Source organism: Gopherus evgoodei, chromosome 4 (assembly GCF_007399415.2).
Source record: "Gopherus evgoodei ecotype Sinaloan lineage chromosome 4, rGopEvg1_v1.p, whole genome shotgun sequence".
Taxonomy (NCBI): Eukaryota; Metazoa; Chordata; order Testudines; family Testudinidae; genus Gopherus; species Gopherus evgoodei.
In genome coordinates this window covers 139,244,842-139,262,064 of record NC_044325.1, presented here as the reverse complement: position 1 = coordinate 139,262,064, position 17,223 = coordinate 139,244,842, and the positions used below count along the sequence as shown (strand labels likewise).

The window sequence follows — 17,223 nt, the reverse complement described above, 5'->3', positions numbered from 1 at the left end:
ATGACCTTGCTCATACGTCACTTTCCAGACTGTCCCTTCCCCATCTGTAAAATGGGGGAAATAACACCTCTTTCACAAAGGAGATGTGAGACGTAATGTTTTAAGGGTCAAAATCCTGGTCCCGCTGAGCTTCCAGGTGGTAGAGAATACAGCACTCCTGGAGACTTCAGGGAACCAGCACTGCATTCTGGGGAACCAGGAGTTTGGGGGTAAAAGGGAACATGGTACTGGTTCTGGGCAGATACAATGGAAGCTTCAGGACTGTAGCTGTCCTCTAAAGGCCCCCGCATTTGAAAACTGAGCAGGGGATTCAGGGCTGAAAAGACCCCAGGACATCCATTCACAGGTCCAGTGGAAGCCTGGGCTCAGCATATGCAGCTAGACAGTCCCGTTCTCATTGCCAGCAGGGCTTAGTGCTGTCATTGTGTCAGTGATGGGAGCTCTAGGACTGGAGTTTGGGGGGGATAAGTGGGAACCCAAAAGAACCTTTCCCAAATAGCCTTTCGAGCTGCAGCTAAGGGGCGGTGAAGGAGAGGCCCTAATCAGAGGAAACACAAGTGGTTCTCAAGCCAATACTCTGACGATGACACAGTCTCTTGTGCTTCCAGACGGCCCCTTGGGGATGCAAAAGAACATGGAGGCTTTTATGGAGTCATGCAGTGGTGACAAAATTAGCTGCTCTGCAGTACCTGATGTGCTGAGAGGTAAGTATCTTACCCTGGTAGAAACACTGAAGATAGAGCAGAGAGACTTCCCGCCTTCCCAGCCTGTGCTCCTAGGTAGGAATCCCACTGAATTAATACAGAAATGGTGGAAATCAGGACATCGATAGAGCGAGGTGGTGCCCTCTCATTTGTCCGTCAGTTGGGCAAAATCCAGCCCCTTTAACAGAGTCAGTTAGAAGCAGCCCACTACCTAACAAGTAGCTAAACTATGTCCCTTCAGAGTGAGGCTGGCCCCAGCCTAGCAAGGGTTAAAATGGCTAGCTGGAGCAGCATGGGAAAGGAGGGATTTCAGAGGGACCTCGAGTCATCAGAGCAGACAGGCTGGTTCTGCTCGACCCTTCCAGGTTGCAAGTTAATATCATAGCATCAAGGTGCTCACCAAGTTCTAGTTTCCTTCCACTGAATGAAGAGGGAATAACCATCTCCTCGTGTTGTTAATGGGCCGAGCAGCAAAATATGCTGCAAGGAGAGACCCCTCTCACTAACTAGTGTGCAAAACACAGTTGCTGGAACACTGTTAGCCAGTCGCTTTTCTCTGGACACGTTCTGCTGCTGGCTCTCGTATATACCGTGACCACCTGCTTTCAGGAGATAAACAAGTAAAAGCAGGAAAGAAAAGCCCTTAGAGAGACTCCAAAGCCAGTGACCTGAGGCTTCTCTATACTGCTTGGCTCCCTCCAGTGGGCTGATCTCCTTATCTGCTCTCTCCCGACTGGTTTATGCTTGTCTTCCAGACAATGAGGAGGATAACTCAGAGCGTGCCTGTGACACGCTGCTCATGTGCATTGTCACTGTCCTGAATCACGGCCTGAGGAACGGAGGGGGCGTGGGTGACATTCTCAGGAAGCCATCCAAGGATGTGAGTTAACTCAGCACTTTGGGCAAACTCCAGTGCAGGGCCGATTCCCTTTTCTCCTGCAGAGACCTGTCACGTTCACGGCTATATGTACGTCTCCCTCCCTCATCCTTGTACGTGCTTCTGACGCTGCCAGACCTATCACTCATCTCTCCATTTATACACTGACTTACCCCTCTAATTAATTTCTCACATTTCCTTCATTACACACCTTATGCATTATCTCTTCCATCCCCTATGCTTATGCCTCTTTCTATGCCACCATTTCCATCAATACTCCAAATTTTCTTCATGACGTGGAATTTAGATCTTAGCCCCTCAACTAGCCTCCCACTACCTTGGCCTTAAGCCATTTCTCCAGCCATTGTAAGGAAGCAGCATGATCTATGACCATTAGAGCAAGGGGCTGGACGAGAGAAGTATCATGTTTTGTTTATGGCTATTTTCCTTCTGTCCTTTGCAGGAGTCCTTGTTTCCTGCTCGGGTTATCTACGATCTCCTTTTCTTCTTCATTGTCATCATCATTGTCCTCAACCTTATCTTTGGTGTCATCATAGACACCTTTGCTGATCTGAGGAGTGAGAAGCAAAAAAAGGAAGAAATTCTTAAGACCACGTGTTTCATATGTGGTGAGTTCCAGGTCAAAAAACATCACACAAACACATGTGCTCCCCAACCAAGATCCTCGCTCGATCAAGCCCTTAACTTGTGATTTCCAGTAGCAGCTGTTTATTTTAAGAGTGTGAAGAGGGAAAAATGGGAGTTGTCCTTTTTGTGGTTCTTTATTATGTGTAAAGAAGACTTGATTTATTTTTTCACATTTGTTTGTGTTAGAATTTTGACTCTTGTCTATCCTAGAAGACTCCATGGATCACTGAAGAACTAGCAGCTTAGATAAAAGAAATGAACCTCATTAATTGAGAGAAAACAATTTTTGTAATTCAAACTGTTGGTTTTTGTTAAATAAGCACTAACCAAAACACTCAGGAGTAATGTGTCTTTGTGAAGGGTTTGTCACACCTCCAAATCCTTAAATTCTGGGCTGAGAAAGCTCTCAGACCTCATCTGAATAACCCAAGAAGTCCTCCAAAAAAAAGGGGAGAGGGAGAAAACAGAATTGACTTTCCTGGTATTACTAAGAAAAAACATGCAGGAAAAAAAACCCTTTTTCAGGCAACCTTTGTGCATCAAAAAGCAAAACAAAAAAAGGAAGCAAGCATTCCCCTTATTCTGGGGGCTGGGGGAATCAAAATGTAAATAATAAAAAAACAAGCACAACACAAACCCAATTCTTCCTTCTGTGCAGATCATGTTTAAGAGAGACCCACTGTGTGGTTTTTATGCTAAAAGTTTCGATTTGGTATACAGGAAGTGTATTTAGTAGCACTTTACCTAGCTGTGTATTTAGAACACTTCTATTTAATTTGTCTAATATAAGCTGGGATACTTACTGCATGTTAAACACCACCTAATTATTAAAAGCATCCTTTGAAATTCACACCTGGGATAGGATTCAATTATCTTTTCCTCCTTTTAAACTTTTTTTTTTTTTTTCAATTCCTCTTTTCTCCACTGCCTCTGCCAGGTCTCGAAAGGGACAAGTTTGATAATAAGACTGTGTCCTTCGAAGAGCACATTAAATATGAGCACAACATGTGGAACTACTTGTACTTCATCGTGCTGGTGCGAGTGAAGAATAAGACTGACTACACAGGGCCCGAGAGTTACGTGGCACAAATGATTAAGGTCAGTGTTGCCTAAGACAGGGTTTCACACAGTGGCAACATGTCTCCCCAAGGAAAACATTTTTGAAAACAATGACTTGTTGAGAAAACTTGTTTTCAAAAGAACACTTCGATTTTTTTTTTTTTTTTAATTTTGTAAATGCCTCTCACTTCTTCCTTGTATGATTATTTCCAATTTGGGCCCAGCTAACCAGGCGTCATCTGTTTGGTATTATTTTATATTCAACTACTGGATATTCAAAGAAGCCAGGACTTAATGAAAAGCAGAACTGGGAGCAACCTATTTATTGTGAACTCAAGGCAATGACAAAGGTTGGGGGAGGAGGGCAGGAAGATTTAGGAAAACCTTTGAATGTCCTACAGTCAAACTTACGGGATTGCTTTGTGTCTGACGTCTACAAAAAAAAAAATTGGGAAAATTAATGGGCTATTAATGAGAATCCTTAAAGGTACTGGGGAGCCCAAGCTCTTAAATGTTTCTACTAGACCCTTAGCACAGACAAGGTTGATAGGGCCAATTACCCAGTTCTTGTGAATTAGCACTTATGCTCAAATCAAGCTTCTCCATCATTTCAGAACAAGAACCTGGACTGGTTCCCTCGGATGCGAGCCATGTCGTTGGTCAGCAACGAAGGGGAAGGGGAACAGAATGAGATCCGGAGTCTTCAAGACAAGCTCAACTCCACTATGAAGCTGGTGTCTCACCTCACTTCACAGCTGAATGAGCTGAAAGAGCAGGTATTATAGTTTAAACAGGGATGCTTCAGAATGGGGATTGCTTCATGGTAGAGCACAAATCCCAAGCAGTAGAGCAGGATCCACAGTAACTGAAAGATGTTTCTAGGGTCATATTCTGGCTAGGGTAGCATGCAAAGATGGCCTGAGTCAGAATCAATGGATGCTGCCTCAGGCAGACTTCCATAATCTGCACAGCTGGGGAGGGGAAAGAAAAAGTTTTAGCAGCTCATTGGGTCAGGAGCACTTGGCCCAAGAGTTTCCCTTAACAGCTAAGTTCTCACCAGCTACATGAGGACACAGCTAGATTCCCCCTGTGTCAGGAAAGCTACATCCTAAAGCACAACTCTCTTGCCTTGGTTCTCTCATTGTCATATTCCCAAAAGAACATACATGTGTGAAGAAATACTTTTTGTTTTAAACCAGCTTGCTGTTAATTTCAGTGGGTGACCCCTGGTTCTTGTGTTATGTGAAGGGTTAAATAACACTTCCTTATATACTTTTGCCACATTATTCATGATTTTATAGACCTCAATCATATTCCCCCTTAGTGGTCTGTTTTCTAAGATGAACATCCTAGTCTTTTTAATCTCTCCTCATATGGAGGCTGTTCCATACCCCAGGATGCAGTCCAGAGTTGGGCTTTCTTTGGCACCTGCTTAGCAGCATCCCTGGGAGTTGAAAGCCCTTGGCAAGCATGTGTTTGACCCCAGCCTAAGGGATGGGCCTCTTAGTGTGGATAAAGGGGGAAAAGGAACAAGAACAGTGTTCCTGACTACATTGTGTCCTTATTTTAACTCTAGATGACAGAGCAAAGGAAGCGCAGACAGCGGATCGGTTTTGTGGATGCCCAGAACACATTGAATCACTGAGGCACACAGAAAGGATCAGCTTTGCCAACCGACTAAATACATGTTATCAGCTAGGATGTATTCACTGGAGTCTGCGCATAGATCACATCTTCAGAAGCTGGACTAAAGCCTAGAAGGTTACAGCTGTAAGGTTTCAACATGAGCCTTTTCCTTCTCCATTACATCTCCGCAAACATTTTGCCCAGCAGCAGACAGGAACCACTAACTTACCAGATTTCCTCACTGTACCTGGACCCACAATTTATCCTAATGCCCTCAAAGGAAGTTTAATTATTTGGGACTTTGGTTCCTCATTGCAATAACTTTTTATTCTGTAAAGTGAATTATCTTTATCTCCAGGCACTACATTTTGATGGCTACCCCACTCCAGAGAGGATAGCATTAATATTGTTACTAGCAATTATAGAGTTGCAATATTTAACTTATTCCAAGTAGTCAGTGTAAAGTTCATAGCAGATGTGGAACTTTGGAAGCCAGACATCTTGTTCACTGTACCTCACAACGCTGATTTTCCTCCATTTTAGGAATCCCATCTATCGCTGGGGTGCAGTAAACTCAACAAGATTTACTGATAGTACAACGTATCTGATGAGGGATGAGTAACAGCAAAGCTGTTGCTAGCATGACATAGTCTTTTATCTTCTGTGGACAGACTTTTATTTGGGCAGTAGTGGGATATTGCAGGTTTACACCAGTTCACTGTGAAGAGGTATTCTGTGTTTATTTTCATCTCTGATGTGATGTTTTACAAACTTTTTATTTTGTTGTTACTTAACTAATATGTAAATTGCCTTAACTAAGTTAACACAAAATCAAGTCATAGTAAAAGCTGAAATGAGGTCAAAGAACCTCTTCTCAACACTCTGAGAGCTGTTATGCATTAATAATATTTATAACACAGTAGCATCCAGAAGCCTCGATCCTGTTTAGGACCATATTAGGCAAGGTGCTGTGTGAATACAGGTCCCCATCCCAGAGGAAACTCAGTTCAGAGAATGGTGATGGGAGCTATAGACATACAAAGATCTCTTATTGCAGAGCTACCATAAACACCACAGCTTGTCTGCTGAAGTTTTAGACTAGATCCCACTGCAGGTTTCAAATGGTTTCAGTTCTTGCCAAGGGAAAACTGTTCAAATGCCTAACACCAAGAGGCCATTAGTTCTTCCTAGAACCAAGCATAGTGCAGGTACATGTTTTAGATTTATATTCTTCCCCCTCCAAGCAGCTTTGTAGCTGCACCCCCATAGGGCACTGCATAGACATGGAGCAGTCCTCTAGCTCCCAGAAACAGACACTGATGCTGCTACTGAAGTATGCAGTAGCTTTTGAGGATTGCAAACAGGCCACAGTACATGGAGCGATCAGATTTTTAACTTGGATCAATGACACTGAGAAGTACAGTCATTAACATCCATTCTTAAACCACAGGATGTGCAAGAGAATGGCACATGCAATAGCGCGCACACACACAAGAATTTGTGAACACCTAGTCAGAAGAGAACCACCATAACAGGACTTTAGTGGCTGTGTTATATTAAGATTATAACTAAAATCATCCTAATGGTGGTTCTGTCGCCACTACGTCCAAACAGGCACATCTGCCCTGCCCCTGACTCTCTCACCTCAGATAGTGTCTCATTTTCCATACAAACACACTGTCCCGTGCAATTAGTATATTCGTTCTGAACCAATTTTGGAGATGCCAAGTTCAGTCCCAGATTTTAGAACAACAAAATGGGGGGCCTCAGGCATAGTTCTGAATGCTATTGCTAAGAGGAATGAATGGCTTTATTCATCATGGCAATATACAGTGCTTTAGGAATATGTACAGAGGGCAGCTGGGGAGAGAGGTTATAACTTTGAGTCCTCTTCAGCATTCTTGGTAGAGAACTTCTCTCGCAGTTTTTTCCATTTACCTTTTTTCATTTCCTCCATCTGTTTCCCGCTGTCTGCAATGGGGAAAGAAGAGGGAAGGCAGAAAAGCAGATGAGATTTCTGGTCAACAGACTCCCTTGTCTGACTTCTCCAAGTTTCAGTCTAAGGAGTTTGTATTTCAGTGCCTGGAGACAAATTTATTTTCTCATCTAAACAAACGCAGGGGCAGTCCTTCCCATTCCCAACAACAGTCAAAGTTAGGAACAGGAGCAGAGCAAAGCTACAACTGCACCTGATAAATACATTGGCCGAGTATATTTGTGCATAGCAGCACTCCTTTTTCTCTAAAAGGCTCCCTGCTATTAGGGATGTTGTAAAGAGCAAAATTAAACCTTTGAGGAGATAGCTGAGAACTACTGAAACAAACTTATTGAATTTTAGCACTTTTAATACATATGGTGTGGAAGGCATAGAGTAAGTTTCTTCCCCATAGCCCTGCTTGTGAACCTTAAGTATGACCTGAAAAAAAACTATCAGTGCAGCAAACCCAGGTGTTGATCAACATTTGACCAACATGCTCATTTTACCTGTTACTTCTCCATATTTGTATGGAGGTCTCCTGAGTTTTGATAGCCATGGGCACAGTAGTAGTACTTTTCACTTAACACTACCAACCACAGGGACTCCCCAAAACTAGGTGGTAAAGAGAACTGAAATCATAAATGTATTTTTTTTTCTTTAATGGGAAGGTATTGCTTGCAAGAAGTGCCACACCAAGAGCCCTGAGGAGTGAAATTCTGAGTATCCCTCGGACCAGGTAACAGCAGTGCAAGCTATTCCTGTAAGCCTGAGTGGGGGAAGAGTAACCACAGACTAATCAAACAGAACCTGGTTACCTGTTGCTAGGACCAGCTTGCATTCTTCCACTGTCACACCAGTGAAGCTCGTATCTTTCAGGCGTGGATACTTCCCAAACAAAACAAAAAAAAATTTACTGACTCAACAGCACCTTTTCTCTTCTCCCTCCTCAAGCCAGTGCTTTGCTTATCCTTAGCCATCTGCTAAGTCCTAAGCACAACATTCCTGTTGAAATACTAGCAGTGGGAAGAGTCACAGTGCCACCTTGTGGCCTTTAGACTCATCTCCAGCAAAGCTCAAACACAAATCAATTTAGACAAGGTAAGAGCTGCTTCTGAAATGACTTTACCTTTCAAAGGTTTGTGCTGCTCAAAATGAGTTCAGCTTTGTTTTTCACAGCCAAGGTGCCAGTTAGCCCCACAGACAGCTTGTTATTAATACTTCTGTTATAGCAGCACTCAAAAGGCCCTGTCTGATTTGTGGCCCCAGGGTGCTGTACAGACACATGGTCCCTGGCCTGAAAAGCTCACCTTGTTTTTATAGAAATTGGTGTGGATTCTGACTAAACTCTCATACATTTGGTCACAGTTTGCAGGGTCAGCAATCTGAAAAGGAACATAAACATTATGAAACTGTACTCCTAACCTGCACAACAAATGCTTATCCTTGTAAGTAACAGGCCACACGCAAAAAGAGAAGAGGAGCACCTTAACAATGGAACAGAAGTGGCAGTATCCTGTAAAACTGCTACAGGTTCAAGGATAAAAACTATGTTCTCACTCCTCCTGCTGGCTGGTCCTACACAGGCTACAAAGCGTGCAACCCTCTAGTCAAAATGATAAAACTCTGCTCATAAGGATTTGCTGGATCAAATGTGAACAAAATAGTCAATGGTAAAGAAATTGAGCTGGACAGTTTTCGCCTCATGCCCATTCGCCACTACTGTAATGTGCAATAAAGGCTCCTTCACTCAAACAGTCCACCAGTCAGATTTAAAAAGGTGTCTTATTAATGAGTTACGGTAATCTGTCCATAAGAAAAATTTCATTGCTATCACAGGGTAGGTGCATATCTCGTGGTCATCATCTGGGTGAATGTAGGTGTTGTAAGTGGTGCCATTTTTCTATATCACATTGGATGACCAATAATGTTTAAACACAATGTGAAAAAAATGATAAAAAAGGGCTACAACTTGAAAAAGCATAGGCTAATTTTGACCAAAATTAGCCTAAGACTTCTAAATACAATTGCTAATGCAAAATGTCCTCAGAAAGAGCACTGTGATGGAATGCTTGGGAACTATTTAGCCCCAAGTGCTATATTTTTGTCCTTTTTTGCCTTTGGTTAAAGTAAAAGTCTGTAGTCACATGCCATCTTGTCATTATTTACAGAATGGACTGATTTGTGAATAGTTTTTCTGTCTGCTATTTTTATGACATTATGCAGATAATAAGACCCCTGGTGCCTAATTATAAAACATATTTTTTATGTTAACTGCTTGGCCAAAGTCTCAAACACACATGGTACTTTATTCAGCTTCTGCTTGTTTTCTCATTAACTTTCTGGTTAGGTCAGGTCTGTGCATGCCATGAATTCAAAGTAATAGTCATAAATTTATAAAGCCATCAACAACCAGGGACCTCCTAGCCTGTCAGATCATCTTTGATATGTGACCAAGGCTAAATGTTTCACCTTTGAAAACTGCTCACAGGGTAGGTAATGGGAGCAGGCTTATAAATAACAGCGTGCAATTAGGTTACTGACTCACCACAGCTGATACGCTGCTCTTGTTACTGGGCTAGGCTCAAATCACTTCTTTTGTACAAAGCTAGCAGGGAAAATCAGCAGTGTTCACATAGGCCATATCTTACCAGCCTTCCCATGATCTGACCAACACATAGTCCCAAACCCAATAAGCTGAGCATTAGTAGACTTCCACAGTGCTTCTGTAAAGGGGTGCTGCTGTGAGCAAGAAAAGGAATGCCAACAGGCACAAGAAACCACAGAGGCTGCAGTAACATTTCTGTTTAAAGGTAAACTATGCTAGTAGCAGGCTTTGGGTACCATTAGTGGTAAAAATTTGGGGTCCTGGTCAAGGGGTTCTTGAGATACAACTTTCCTCTCCTCCTGGCAAAGGACTTGTGTTTGTTTAATTTTAAAAAGTGCTCTAAACTGCAAGTGCAGAGCCAGATGGGCTTGAGAACTGGTATGCTAGAGCAAGACCTAGCATAATGCCTGAAGTACAATTTTGGGGTCATGGGTGGTAAGCGCCTCCCCTTTCCTCTGACCCCCTTTACCTGAGGAGAAGGGCTTTGAACAGAGAACACCCTCAATCTTTCCTCATGAAGCTTTTCCATGTAAATTCACTATTAACTGGGCCTAAGCAAGACACCAACATGAGCAGCCCAATCTAGCATGGTGGTTAGAGGCTGCTACTGGGATGGTAAAAACCCTAGTTCAATTCAACCCTCTACCTGATGGGAGCTCCCTCAAGTCTTTCCTATTGAAGCTGTTCCACTTTAATTCACTATTAACTGGGCCCAAACAAGACTCCAACATGAGCAGCCCTCTCTAGCATGGTGGTTTGGGTCTGCTACTGGGATACTAGCAAGCCTAGTTCAGTCCCCCCCTCTGCCTGCTGAGGAGATGAGAATCTGAACAGGGACCTCTCTCAATCTTGCCTATTGAGGCTGTTCCACTTTAATTAACTACTCATTGGGCCACCTAAAAAGCTAGAATCACTCTATAGTCCCATGGTTAAGACTCTCGCCCAGAATGCAGGCGATCCTGGTTTGAGTCCTCCCTCTGCCCCTTAGAAGGGGTTTGAAGAGGGTTCTCCTCTCTCCCAGGTGACTGAGGTGGGGGGTCCTTGATTTAAGTCCCCTCTCATCCATAGGAGCCATTGTCTTCCTGAGGAAGGAAGGGGCCTTGAATTAAGAACCCATCGGGCGGGCAGAGGGTGGGACTGGGTGGAGGGGTTGGGAGGGGGGGCAGAGGGTGGAGGGAGGGGGGCAGTCCCTGGGATGTGGGAGATCCAACTTCAAGTCCCCTGGCAGAGGGGGGACTGGATCTCCCACAGCCTGGGCAAGGGTCTGGGACAAGAGTGATTCATTTTTATTCCTCCTGCACCCACTTAATTAAAAAACAAAACAGCCTAGGTAGCAAACCCTTCAGCGCAAGAAGAGGGGGGGACTTGAACCAGGGCCTCCACCACCACAGCTCAGTACTATAACCACTGAACTAAGGAAGACTTCTTAGTTAGCTCTGTCTTTGGCTTAATTAAAGTGGAACAGTTTCAACAACCAATGAAGAGCAACCCACACCAAACTATACCTTACTTGAGTGATCGGGGCACTCACTTGAGAAGCAGCAGATCAGGGCTATATGTCCTTTCTCATAAGGTAGAGGAGAAACTGAACTAGGAGAGGGCCTTGGTTATACTTTATTATTTACCTAATACATTCATACAAGACATTCTACAGCCCTTCTAAGAGTCATTAGGTACTTTTTCATTGTATTCAAAGACAACCATTACAGTTTTATCATATGCGCTTTAGACTTATATCTCTGGCTGAGCAGATATGTTTTATAATTAGAGGGTAGAGGTCTTATCTGCGTAACTTCATAAAAATAGCAGACAGAAAAACCTGCATAATAATAAATTGGGAGAATTAAGAAGTGATTGGTCTTTCTCCACAGCATCAGGTAATAGTTGCTGTTGGAGGCAGGAAAATGAGATAGATAGTATCACCATACTTGATCTCCACACTATGCACATTTTGTATTCAGACCTAAAATGACCCTGCCAGTATTTAAATTACGATAGCTGCAGTAGCTATTAAAAGGGTAGCATTGCAAAACAAAAAAAAAATTAAAAAAAGGTGGCTGAAGGGGTGTGTTTGGGATGGATATAGGTGTAAGGGGCCTGGGCTGCGGTAGAGGGCAGGGGCAGTGGCTGTAGGTAGAGATGTAAGAGAAGAGGTGGCTGTAGGACTACAAGGGGTGTTTATGGGGTATAAAGGGGTGACTGGGGGTACCAGAGAGGGGATGCTGTGACTGTAGGTAGAAATGTAAGAGAAGAGGTGGCTGAAGGGGTGTGTATGGGGTACAGGTGTAAGGCGGTAACTGGGGGGGTAGGGGGCTGTGAGGGGCATGGGGGCAGTGACTGCAGGCAGAGGTGGTTGAAGGGGTGTGTACGGGGTACAGGTGTAAGGGGGTGATGGGGAGAATCGGGGGGCAGTGACTGCAGGCAGAGGTGGCTGAAGGGGTGTGTACAGGGTACAGGTGTAAGGGGGTAATGGGGGGATCGGGAGGCAGTGACTGTAGGCAGAGGTGGCTGAAGGGGTGTGTACAGGGTACAGGTGTAAGGGGGTGACGGGGGAGATCGGGGGTTGGTGGCTGAAGGGGTTTGTACAGGGTACAGGTGTAAGGGGTGACGGGGGGATCAGGGGGCAGTGACTGCAGGTAGAGGTGGCTGAAGGGGTGTGTACAGGGTACAGGTGTAAGGGGTGACGGGGGGATCGGGGGACAGTGACTGCAGGCAGAGGTGGCTGAAGGGGTGTGTACGGGGTACAGGTGTAAGGGGTGACGGGGGGATCGGGGGACAGTGACTGCAGGTAGAGGAGGCTGAAGGGGTGTGTACAAGGTACAGGTGTAAGGGGTGACGGGGGGATCGTGGGACAGTGACTGCAGGCAGAGGTGGCTGAAGGGATGTGTATGGGGTACAGGTGTAAGGGGGTGACGGGGGGATCGGGGGGGCAGTGACTGCAGGTAGAGGTGGCTGAAGGGATGTGTACAGGGTACAGGTGTAAGGGGGTGACGGGGGGATCGGGGGCAATGACTGCAGGCAGAGGTGGCTGAAGGGGTGTGTACGGGGTACAGATGTAAGGGGGTGACGGGGGGATCGGGGGGCAGTGACTGCAGGTAGAGGTGGCTGAAGGGGTGTGTACGGGGTACAGGTGTAAGGGGTGACGGGGGATCGGGGGACAGTGACTGCAGGCAGAGGTGGCTGAAGGGGTGTGTACGGGGTACAGGTGTAAGGGGGTGACGGGGGGATCGGGGGGCAGTGACTGCAGGCAGAGGTGGCTGAAGGGGTGTGTACGGGGTACAGGTGTAAGGGGGTGAAGGGAGGGATCGGGGGGCAGTGACTGCAGGCAGAGGTGGCTGAAAGGGTGTGTACAGGGTACAGGTATAAGGGGGTGACGGGGGGGGCAGTGACTGCAGGTAGAGGTGGCTGAAGGGGTGTGTACAGGGTACAGGTGGAAGGGGGTGACGGGAGGGATCGGGGGGTTAGTGACTGCAGGTAGAGGTGGCTGAAGGGGTGTGTACGGGGTACAGGTGTAAGGGGGTGACGGGGGATCGGGGGGCAGTGATTGCAGGCAGAGGTGGCTGAAGGGGTGTGTACGGGGTACAGGTGTAAGGGGGTGACGGGGGGATCGGGGGACAGTGACTGCAGGCAGAGGTGGCTGAAGGGGTGTGTACGGGGTACAGGTATAAGGGGATGACGGGGAGGATCGGGGGGCAGTGACTGCAGGTAGAGGTGGCTGAAGGGGTGTGTACAAGGTACAGGTGTAAGGGGTGACGGGGAGGATCGGGGGCAGTGACTGCAGGCAGAGGTGGCTGAAGGGGTGTGTACGGGGTACAGGTGTAAGGGGGTGACGGGGGGATCGAAGGACAGTGACTGCAGGCAGAGGTGGCTGAAGGGGTGTGTACAGGGTACAGGTATAAGGGGGTGACGGGGGAGATCGGGGGGCAGTGACTGCAGGCAGAGGTGGCTGAAGGGGTGTGTACGGGGTACAGGTGTAAGGGGTGACGGGGGGATCGGGGGACAGTGACTGCAGGTAGAGGAGGCTGAAGGGGTGTGTACAAGGTACAGATGTAAGGGGTGACGGGGGGATCGGGGGACAGTGACTGCAGGCAGAGGTGGCTGAAGGGGTGTGTACGGGGTTCAGGTGGAAGGGGGTGATGGGGGGATCGGGGGGCAGTGACTGCAGGTAGAGATGGCTGAAGGGGTGTGTACGGGGTACAGGTGTAAGGGGTGACGGGGGGATCGGGGGATCGGGGGACAGTGACTGCAGGTAGAGGCGGCTGGAGGGGTGTGTACAAGGTACAGGTGTAAGGGGTGACGGGGGGATCGTGGGACAGTGACTGCAGGCAGAGGTGGCTGAAGGGGTGTGTACGGGGTTCAGGTGGAAGGGGGTGATGGGGGGATCGGGGGGCAGTGACTGCAGGTAGAGGTGGCTGAAGGGGTGTGTACGGGATACAGGTGTAAGGGGGTGAAGGGAGGGATCAGGGGGCAGTGACTGCAGGCAGAGGTGGCTGAAGGGGTGTGTACGGGGTACAGGTGTAAGGGGGTGACGGGGAAGATCGGGGGGCAGTGACTGCAGGCAGAGGTGGCTGAAGGGGTGTGTACGGGGTACAGGTGTGATGGGGGGATCGGGGGGCAGTGACCGCAGGTAGAGGTGGCTGAAGGGGTGTGTACAGGGTACAGGTGTAAGGGGGTGACGGAGGGATCGGGGGGCAGTGACTGCAGGCAGAGGTGGCTGAAGGGGTGTGTACAGGGTACAGGTGTAAGGGGGTGACAGGGGATCGGGGGACAGTGACTGCAGGCAGAGGTGGCTGAAGGGGTGTGTACGGGGTACAGGTGTAAGGGGGTGACGGGGGGATCGGGGGGCAGTGACTGCAGGTAGAGATGGCTGAAGGGGTGTGTACGGGGTACAGGTGTAAGGGGTGACGGGGAGGATCGGGGGGTTAGTGACTGCAGGCAGAGGTGGCTGAAGGGGTGTGTACGGGGTACAGGTGTAAGGGGGTGACGGGGGGATCGGGGGGCAGTGACTGCAGGTAGAGGTGGCTGAAGGGGTGTGTACGGGATACAGGTGTAAGGGGGTGAAGGGAGGGATCGGGGGGCAGTGACTGCAGGTAGAGGTGGCTGAAGGGGTGTGTACGGGGCACAGGTATAAGGGGGTGACGGGGGGGATCGGGGGGCAGTGACTGCAGGCAGAGGTGGCTGAAGGGGTGTGTACAGGGTACAGGTGTAAGGGGGTGACGGGGGATCGGGGGGCAGTGACTGCAGGCAGAGGTGGCTGAAGGGGTGTGTACGGGGTACAGGTGTAAGGGGTGACGGGGGGATCGGGAGGCAGTGACTGCAGGTAGAGGTGGCTGAAGGGGTGTGTACGGGATACAGGTGTAAGGGGGTGAAGGGAGGGATCGGGGGGCAGTGACTGCAGGTAGAGGTGGCTGAAGGGGTGTGTACGGGGCACAGGTATAAGGGGGTGAGGGGGGGGATCGGGGGGCAGTGACTGCAGGCAGAGGTGGCTGAAGGGGTGTGTACAGGGTACAGGTGTAAGGGGGTGACGGGGGATCGGGGGGCAGTGACTGCAGGCAGAGGTGGCTGAAGGGGTGTGTACGGGGTACAGGTGTAAGGGGTGACGGGGGGATCGGGAGGCAGTGACTGCAGGTAGAGGTGGCTGAAGGGGTGTGTACGGGGCACAGGTATAAGGGGGTGACGGGGGGGATCGGGGGGCAGTGACTGCAGGCAGAGGTGGCTGAAGGGATGTGTACAGGGTACAGGTGTAAGGGGGTGACGGGGGATCGGGGGGCAGTGACTGCAGGCAGAGGTGGCTGAAGGGGTGTGTACGGGGTACAGGTGTAAGGGGGTGACGGGGGGATCGGGGGGCAGTGAGGGGCCGCGGGGGGGGGCAGGGAAGCCGCGAGGCAGTGGTTATGAGCAGAGACGTGAGGGGGGATAAGCCGGGGGTGGTTGTGGGGGCGGCAGAGGTGTGCACGGGGTGTAGGTGGCTGGGGGGGACACGGGGGGTCTGTGAGGGACTGGGGGGGTGAGGCGCGGACCGTGGCTGTCTCCCCCCCCCAGCCCCGCCCCCCCGCATTCCCGAGATCCGCGGATCCGCCCCCCCGGCCCAGCTGGGGGCGCGGCCGCTCCCGCCCCGCGGCGCTCACCTGGGTGCTCTCCCCCTCCCGGAAGGCCTGGGCCACCCGCTGCCGCAGGAAGGCGCCCAGGTCCCGGCCCCGCTTGGTCTCCTCCACCGGCCACTCCTCGCAGAGCTTCAGAAACCGTCGGTAGCGGGTGGCCGCCATCTTGGGACTGGGGCCCACGCGCACCCGCCCAGAGACAATTAACAGGTCACATGACTCCGAATTTGCGAATAAGCTCTCGAATTATTCAAAAGTACGGAGGGCGAGAGGGACCTTTCCACAGGCATGTAGAATCAGAGCGGCCGGTCGGCTCGTCAGATAGTGCATGCGCAGCATCGTCCAGCGAAGCCGTGTGCTACGGGCTGGAGTTGGGGGCAGCAGGAGGCGGCAACGCATGCGCTGAAAGGACTAGCTCCTGCTCTCCCTGTGGCCGGGAGCAGCGCGCTCCCAGAGCAGACGGTGGTGATGGAGGTGCAGAGCCTGGTGCACGGTCCTGAGCTGCCTGCAGGGAACGTGCTGGATAGGGGCAAATCTAAGAGGGGAGGGGAATGGCTCAGTGGCCGGTGCATGCTCCTGCCTGGGACCAGCACGAGACCTCAGGGATATTGTCTGCAGAGAGAACGGGGGCAGCCAGGCTCCAATGAACTCCACAGCACTTTGACCAGACCACCAAGTCTCTTGTGGAAAACATCCCTGGAATTGTTAAAGAGCAGAAGGGAATCAGGATCACCCCGTAATCTACACTCTGAAGCCTATCATCCATTGGTTTATACAGGGGTTCTCAAACGGGGGGTTGTCACCCTTTGGGGGTCACACGGTTATTACATGGGAGGTCATGAGCTGTCAGCCACCACCCCCAAACCCTGCCTCTCCTCCAGCATTTATTATAGAGTTAAATATAAAACAATGTGTTTTTAATTTATGAGGAGTCACACTCAGAAGCTTGTGTGAAAGGGGTCACCCATGCACTAGTTCATAACCTGTCATTTGAGAGAGACAAGGTAGTAGGCGAGGTCATATCTTTTAGTGGACCAGCTTCTGGTGGTGGAAGGTAAATGATTTCAAGCTATACAGAAATCTTCACTTTGTGTAGCTCGAAAGCTTGTGCCTTCCTTTCCTGTCCACCAACAGAAGTTGATTAAATAAAATGTTACCTCACCCACTTCGTCTTCCTCATATCCTGGGACTAACATGGCTATAAGAACAGTTGTGTTTTGAAAGGCTGCTGCTGAACGGTGTTGCTTTGCCCCTTCATTTATTAGCCTGCTGCCTATTCTGCCGTGTACAAGGCTTTGTGCAGCTGACAAAGAGATCTGGCTTCTGCTGTGCTGCATACGTGTCCATGCCAGGCTACCGACTGCGCCACACAGAACAGCTAGTGTCGTGCTTGCTTTCTGGCCATTTTAAAGCCTAGAAAGGCTTATCCATTTCTCCACCTCCACTCCCAGTAACAAGGTTGTACTCTAAATCAGAGGCATACCTTATGCCTGATGGAGGGCTGAATCTTGCCCTTTGCTACTGCATAGAGAGGAAAAGGGAATGTAAGGAACCTCTTTCCCCATTGCAAGTAACAATGGAGCCTATCTCCTGCTTAGAGAAATAGCTAACGCAGGGGTTTTCAC

General features: G+C 48.9%; 2 protein-coding genes and 1 long non-coding RNA gene across 4 annotated transcripts in view; 2 read left to right on the top strand and 1 right to left on the bottom strand.

Moving 5' to 3' along the window:
* ITPR3 (inositol 1,4,5-trisphosphate receptor type 3) overlaps nucleotides 1-6,593 on the top strand; it is an 85,199-nt gene extending 78,606 nt beyond the window's left edge. For both annotated transcript variants that reach the window (XM_030561376.1, XM_030561377.1), the window contains 6 exons: nucleotides 609-704; nucleotides 1,460-1,584; nucleotides 2,045-2,210; nucleotides 3,167-3,327; nucleotides 3,903-4,064; nucleotides 4,865-6,593. In XM_030561376.1, the coding sequence (XP_030417236.1) occupies nucleotides 609-704; nucleotides 1,460-1,584; nucleotides 2,045-2,210; nucleotides 3,167-3,327; nucleotides 3,903-4,064; nucleotides 4,865-4,933 (779 nt within the window). In that variant the 3' untranslated portion in view covers nucleotides 4,934-6,593. The remainder of the gene's footprint in view (nucleotides 1-608; nucleotides 705-1,459; nucleotides 1,585-2,044; nucleotides 2,211-3,166; nucleotides 3,328-3,902; nucleotides 4,065-4,864) is intronic.
* A 113-nt stretch (nucleotides 6,594-6,706) lies between these two features.
* On the bottom strand, nucleotides 6,707-15,805 carry LOC115650866 (ubiquinol-cytochrome-c reductase complex assembly factor 2). The gene is made up of 4 exons (XM_030561379.1): nucleotides 15,626-15,805; nucleotides 8,200-8,274; nucleotides 7,708-7,777; nucleotides 6,707-6,885 (listed from the first exon to the last, which is right to left on the bottom strand). The coding sequence occupies exons 1-4, from the start codon at nucleotides 15,761-15,763 to the stop codon at nucleotides 6,788-6,790; spliced, it is 381 nt and encodes a 126-aa protein (XP_030417239.1). The 5' UTR covers nucleotides 15,764-15,805; the 3' UTR covers nucleotides 6,707-6,787.
* On the top strand, nucleotides 12,867-14,699 carry LOC115650867. The gene is made up of 3 exons (XR_004000234.1): nucleotides 12,867-13,202; nucleotides 14,125-14,236; nucleotides 14,545-14,699. It is a non-coding gene; the product is annotated as an uncharacterized LOC115650867 (long non-coding RNA).
* Nucleotides 15,806-17,223: the final 1,418 nt, after the last annotated feature.

What these genes read in the sequence shown, in the direction of transcription:
- LOC115650866 (XM_030561379.1), bottom strand. Translation starts at nt 15,763, where the DNA reads ATGGCGGCCACCCGCTACCGACGGTTTCTGAAGCTCTGCGAGGAGTGG. An exon ending in GGGAGGGGGAGAGCACCCAG is followed by an intron (nt 8,275 to 15,625) that starts GTGAGCGCCGCG and finishes GTTCCTTTTCAG; the next exon opens with ATTGCTGACCCTGCAAACTG. An exon ending in CAAGCTGGTCCTAGCAACAG is followed by an intron (nt 6,886 to 7,707) that starts GTAACCAGGTTC and finishes TCCCCATTGCAG; the next exon opens with ACAGCGGGAAACAGATGGAG.